The sequence below is a fragment of the Capra hircus genome, chromosome 15, assembly GCF_001704415.2.
Source record: "Capra hircus breed San Clemente chromosome 15, ASM170441v1, whole genome shotgun sequence".
NCBI classification, from domain to species: domain Eukaryota; kingdom Metazoa; phylum Chordata; class Mammalia; order Artiodactyla; family Bovidae; genus Capra; species Capra hircus.
The window spans coordinates 2,109,598-2,115,837 of record NC_030822.1 but is presented as its reverse complement, the minus strand read 5'-3'; the positions used below and the strand labels follow the sequence as shown (position 1 = coordinate 2,115,837).

The 6,240-nt window shown below is 49.0% G+C and overlaps 1 protein-coding gene across 1 annotated transcript; it reads left to right on the top strand.

Moving 5' to 3' along the window:
• On the top strand, window positions 1,785-2,852 carry LOC102173869 (olfactory receptor 6Q1). Its single transcript, XM_013969950.2, has one exon. It carries the CDS (start codon window positions 1,785-1,787, stop codon window positions 2,736-2,738), a length of 954 nt encoding a protein of 317 aa, XP_013825404.2. The 3' UTR covers window positions 2,739-2,852.

Genomic DNA, 6,240 nt, shown 5'->3' with positions numbered 1-6,240 from the left:
TCCGTGTCTCTGCAAGTCTGTTCTCTATGTCTGCATCTCCATTGCTCCCTGCTAACAGGCTCATCGGTACCATTTTTATGCGTCGATATATGACATTTCTCTCTTTTGGACTTACTTCACTCTGCATGACAGACTCTAGGTTCACCCACATCTCTACAAATGACGCGGTTTCATCCCTTTTTATTGGTCCCACTTTCTAATGGGAAGAGCGTCCAAGAGCTTTGAAATGGCCACGCTTCTCCACTGTCTCCCCCGCTCCAGACCTGCTCCAGCACAGCACACTAACTGACCCTTCTCCGCAGCACTGTGCTGAGAACTCTGCAAGGCTCTCTGCTCCCCTTCGCCTTCCTCTTAACTCGGTTACTTCATGACGTTGTCCTAGCCTGCTCCTCAAGTTCAGTGAAGTCATTCCTCCTCTGTGATCTATTTCAGGACAAAGAAAGAAAGTGAAGTCGCTCAGTTGTGTCCGACTCTTTGCGACCCCGTGGACTGTAGCCCTCCAGGCTCCTCTGTCCATGGGATTCTCCAGGCAAGAATACTGGGGTGGATTGCCATTTCCTTCTCCAGGGGATCTTCCTGACCCAGGGAATGAACCCAGGTTTCCTGTGCTGTAGGCAGACGCTTTACTGTCTGAGCCACCAGGGAAGTCTAACATTAAAAAACATTCCAGGATAAAGTCAACATCAAAAATTTTCCCATGGGATTTATGTATGTACTTTTATTGAGGTATAGTTGATGTCCAGTATTATATGTTCAAGTGTGCAATATAGGGATTCTCAATGTAAAGGCTGTAATTCGTTCATAATTATTATAAAACATTGGCCATATTTCTTGTGCTATATCCTGCAGAGATAAATAAGCTGTCTAAGTTTGTAGCTTATTTATTTTATACCTGGTAGCGTGTACCTCTTAATCCCCTGCCCCTAATTGCCCCTCTTGCTCCTCTCTCCCCATGGGTAACCACTAGTCTGACCTTGGTGTCTGTGAGTCTGTTTTTGTTTTGATGTGTTCATTCGTTTGTTTCACTTTGATTCCACAGATAAGTGATAACATGCAGCATTTTTCTTTCTCTGGCTTATGTCAGTAAGCAGGATACTCTAAGTGTCCACGAGCGGATGAAGGATAAGGAGGCAGTACACACAGACACAGTGGAATAGTCTTCAGCCATAAAAGAGAATGAAAATTTGCCATTTGCACCAATATGAATGGACTTGAAGGGTATGAACCCCTGGTATTTCTTAACCCAATCATGATAAATACTATAGAGGGATTATCTAAGTTGAATTTCCACCGCAACCGTGTTAGCTGGGTTCTTTTGTATTTGAAGTCAGGAATGCTTGACCAGGAAACTGAGCTCTTAACTCCCATGGTAAAGCACGTCTACTGGAAGTGTCCGAGACGCAGGCTGTTCTCGCCGAAGTCCGAGATTTTATCCTTTTTCTACGTCTTCCCTTTTATCTCACCAACTTATGCTTATTTTTCAGGTTCCAATTTAACCAGCTCTTCCTCCAGGAAGCCTTCCCTGATTCTTGAAGACGGGCTGCACTCCCCATTAACATTCCGTCTTACTTCTGTCCAGAACTTTTCACTTTGTCCTGGAATGCTCTGTTTTCTGGAAGCCCTCACAGGTTGTACATTTTCTTTCTTTCTTTCTTTTTTTTTTGAGAGTTAAGGTGAGCTCTTGATTTTATTTTCCTCTCTGGAAGTGAAAGATCCTTCAGTCCAGTATCTCACAGTTTCTCCCCGAGTTGTCCTTACCTACGAGGCTATGAGACCCCTCAGTCATGCAGCCCAGCACCCCCAACCAGACCCACAGGACAGAGTTTGTCTTGCTGGGCTTCACCGAGGCGCACGAGACACTCCTCTTCCTCTTCGCCCTTTTCCTCACCATGTACCTGCTCACCTTGCTGGAGAACTTGGCCATCATCGTGGTGGTGGGCTTGGACCACCGCCTCCACAGGCCCATGTATTTCTTCCTGACGCACTTGTCCTGCCTTGAGATCGGGTACACGTCAGTCACGGCGCCCAAGATGCTGGCGGGTCTCCTCGGGGTGGCTGGAGGCCAGAGGATCTCCTACGCGGGCTGCCTCTCCCAGCTTTTCGTCTTCACCTTCCTCGGTGCCACCGAGTGCTTCCTGCTGGCGGCCATGGCCTACGACCGCTACGTGGCCATCTGCCTGCCTCTCCGGTACGGGGCCCTGGTGTCCTGGGGCACCTGCGTCCGGCTGGCTGCCGCTTGTTGGCTGGGGGGCTTCCTCACCCCCGTGTTGCCCGTCTACCTCACGTCCCGACTGACCTTCTGTGGCCCCAACGTCATCGACCACTTCTTCTGCGATGCCTCGCCGCTGCTGGCCCTGGCCTGCTCGGACGTCGCCCCGAAGGAGACCGCAGACCTCCTGGTCTCCCTGGCCGTGCTCCTGGCCTCCTCCGCGGTCATCGCCGCGTCCTACGGCCGCATTGTCTGGACGCTGCTTCGGATCCGCACAGCTGCGGAGCGCAGGAAGGCCTTCTCCACCTGCGCGGCCCACCTGGCCGTGGTGAGCCTCTTCTACGGCACTCTCTTCTTCATGTACGTCCGCACCGGAGCGGCCTCTTCCATCAGCTTCAACAAGGTGGTGTCCGTCTTCTACTCCATTGTCACGCCCATGCTCAACCCCCTCATCTACAGCCTTCGGAACCAAGAGGTGAGGGGAGCTCTGGGAAGAGCCTTCTCCTGCAGGTCTTGGAAAGGTCAGTGAGGAGGCAGGTGTTGGGTGGGGGGTGGGATCCTTGCCTAGCTTTTTAGAAGGAGAGTGGTGAGGGTTCTGGACTGGAACAGAGGCTTAGGAGGCATGAGTTATGGATTCAATTCAGTTCAGTTCATTCCAGTTGCTCAGTCATGTTCGACTCTTTGCTGCCCCATGGACTGCAGCACAGCAGGCCTCCCTGTCCATCACCAACTCCTGGAGTTTACCCAAACTCACGTCCATTGAGCCGGTGACGCCATCCAACAATCTCATCCTCTGTCTCCCCCTTCTCCTCCTGCCTTCAATCTTTCCCAGCATCAGGGGCTTTCCCAGTGAGTCAGTTCTTTGCATCAGGTGGCCAAAGGATTTGAGTTTCAGTTTCAGCATCATCCTGTCCAATGAATATTCAGGACTGATTTCCTTTAGGATGGACTGGTTGGATCTCCTTGCTGTCCAACGGACTCTCAAGAGTCTTCTCCAACACCACAGTTTAAAAGCATCAATTCTTTGGTGCTCAGCTTTCTTTATAGTCCAACTCTCACCTCTCTACATGACTACTGGAAAAACTGAAGCTTTGACTACATGGACCTTTGTTGATAAAGTAATGTCTGTGCTTTTTAATATGCTAAGTTGGTCATAACTTTTCTTCCAAGGACTAAGCCTCTTTTTATTTCATGGCTTCGGTCACCATCTGCAGTGATTTTGGAGCCTCCAAAATAAAGTCCCTCACCGTTTCCATTGTTTCCCCATCTATTTGCTATGAAGTGATGGGTGGTTAAGACTTCGCCTTCCGAGGCAGGGGTGAGTGTTCGATCTCTGGCCGAGAAGCTAATTTCCCATGTGCCTTGTGGCTGAAAAACGGAAACATGAAACAGAAGCAGTGATGTACAGATCGTAAAAGGGCCCACAGGAAAAAATCTTTAGAAAAGCACATTTAGGAAAGCGAGCACAACATAACGATATAGCTTAAGGGATTGCATAGTGAGCAACAGGTTAATACACTGAATACACAGAAGTTAACCATCACGGGTACCCCCAATGCTGGGAAAGATCGAAGGCGGGAGAAGGGGACGACAGAGATGCGATGGTTGGATGGCATCACCGACTCAATGGACATGAGTTTGAGTGAACTCCAGGAGTCGGTGATGGACAGGGAGGCCTGGCGTGCTGCAGTCCATGGGGTTGCAAAGAATTGGACAAGACTGGGCGGCTGATCTGAACTGGTGCCCCCAAAACCTGCCTTCAGCAGACCTCTTCCCAATCACAGTCTCCTCTTCCCCCAAATGGTAACCACTATTTAGACTTCCATAGTTGTCTTACCTTTTCTCTTCTGAGAGTTTAAAGCCTAAGAAAGCAAGCCTCAACACTATACGGTTCAACTTGAACAACGCTTAGGGGCACTGACTCTCCAAATGGTCAAAAGTCAAAGTATAACTTATAGCTGGCCCTCCGTATGCAAGGTTCCTCGGTAACCATGCTTCTGTTATTTTTATTTAAACATTTTTGGGTATAGTTGATTCACAAAGTCGTGTTACTTTCAGGTGTAAAGTAAAGTGAATCAGTTATACATACGTACATACCCACCCTTTTCCAGATTCTTCTCCCACATAGGCCACTACAGAGCCCTGAGTAGAGTTCCCTGGGCTGCGCAGCAGGTCCTCGCTAATTATCTATTTTATCTGTAGCAGTGTGTATGTGTCAGTCTTGAAAGGGAAAGTGAGGTCGCTCAGTCATGTCCGACTCTTTGTGACCCCATGGACTCTAGCCCGCTAGGCTCCTCTGTCCATGGAATTCGCCAGGCAAGAATACTGGAGTAGATGGCCATTTCCCTCTCCACGGGACCTTCCCGACCCAGAGATCAAACTCAGGTCTCCCACGCTGCACGTCAGTCTTAACCTCCTAGTTCATCCTCCCCATCCTCTGGCAATCGTAAGTGTGTTATCTACATATGTTAACTCTATTTTTGCTTCTTTGCATCTTTAGGGTCAACGTCGCCTTGAATGTTGGCAAACTAAGGCCAAACCTATTCCAGCTCTTATTTACAGCCGCCTGTGAGCTAAGAATAGTTTTTAAACTTTAAATGGTTGATCACAAATCGAAAGTATAATACTATTTCATGACCTGTAAACATTTTATAAGACTAAAATTTCAGTGTCTGTAAATCAAGTTTCACCAGAACTCAGTCATACTTACGAAGATTGTCTAGGCTGCTCTTGTGCTCCAGTGACAGGAGTGAGTCATGACAGGGACCATTTGCCAGTCCCCAGGGGCTTTCTTCCTCCTTCCCTGACCAACATTTGGTCCCGCTGGACAAGAAGGGTGGTGTTCCTGTTCAGCCACTAGGTCGTGTCTGACTCTTTGTGACCCCAAGGACTGCAGCATGCCAGGCTTCCCTGTACTTCACTGTCTCCCCAAGTTTGCTCAAACTCATGTCGGTGATTCCATCCAACCATCTCATCCTCTGTCATCCCCTTCTCCTCCTGCCCTCAATCTTTCCCGGCATCAGGGACTTTCCTAATGAGTCAGCTCTTTGCATCAGGTGGCCAAAGTACTGGCGCTTCAGCTTCAGAGTCAGTCCTTCCAATGAATATTCAGGACTGATTTCCTTTAGGATTGACTGATTTGATCTCCTTGCAGTCCAAGGGACTCTCCAGAGTCTTCTCCAGCACCACAGTTTGAAAGTGTCACCTCTTTGGTGCTCAGCCTTCTTTATGGTCCAACTCTCACATCCATACATGACTACTGGAAAAACCATAGGTTTGGCTACACAGACCTTTGTAGGCAAAGTGATGTCTCTGCTTTTTAATATGCTGTCTAGGTTTGCCACAGCTTTTCTTCCAAGGATCAAGAAGGGTGAGAATACAGCACAGAGGGGAGAGGGCCCGCCTCTTAGTTTTTCCACTAGATGTGGCAATCATCATTTTTACTCACCTTTCTTGGGGAGCAGGTAGCCACAGGTCACATCTAATTGCAAGGTGGCACGATGGTAAAAATCCACCTGCACTGCAGGAGATGCAAGAGGCGTGGGTTCAATCTCTGGACCAGGAAGATTCCCTGGAGTAGGGAATGGAAACCCCTTCCTGTATTCTTGCCTGGAAAATCCCTGGGGCAGAGGAGCCTGGCGGGCTACAGTCTATGGGCCGTAAGGAGCCAGGCACGACTGAGCACGCACAGGAAAAGGACCGTGTGAGCCATGCCGAATTGATTTTGTCAGCCCCACCTTAGGCCTGCCGTCCAGCCCCACCCGTGCTTCCATGTGACCGAGCTTTAGCCTCCTCACAAGGGATGCACCCAAGTAAGGTAAGCTCCCTATCAACTTTTAGTCTTGCGTTCATCTGATATGAAAATTGAAAGCATGCCTTTTGCTGACGCAGATGGTTAACGACTGTGGAAATGCACGGAAAAACTCCTGATCCTGGTGAGGCAGATATGTTTCTCACTAGCAGTCCATTCTGCTTTTAGCTTTGGCCCCTTTAAATTCCTCTGTACCCCTTTTGGTGAAGTGCCATGCAGC

What these genes read in the sequence shown, in the direction of transcription:
- LOC102173869 (XM_013969950.2), top strand. Translation starts at nt 1,785, where the DNA reads ATGCAGCCCAGCACCCCCAACCAGACCCACAGGACAGAGTTTGTCTTG.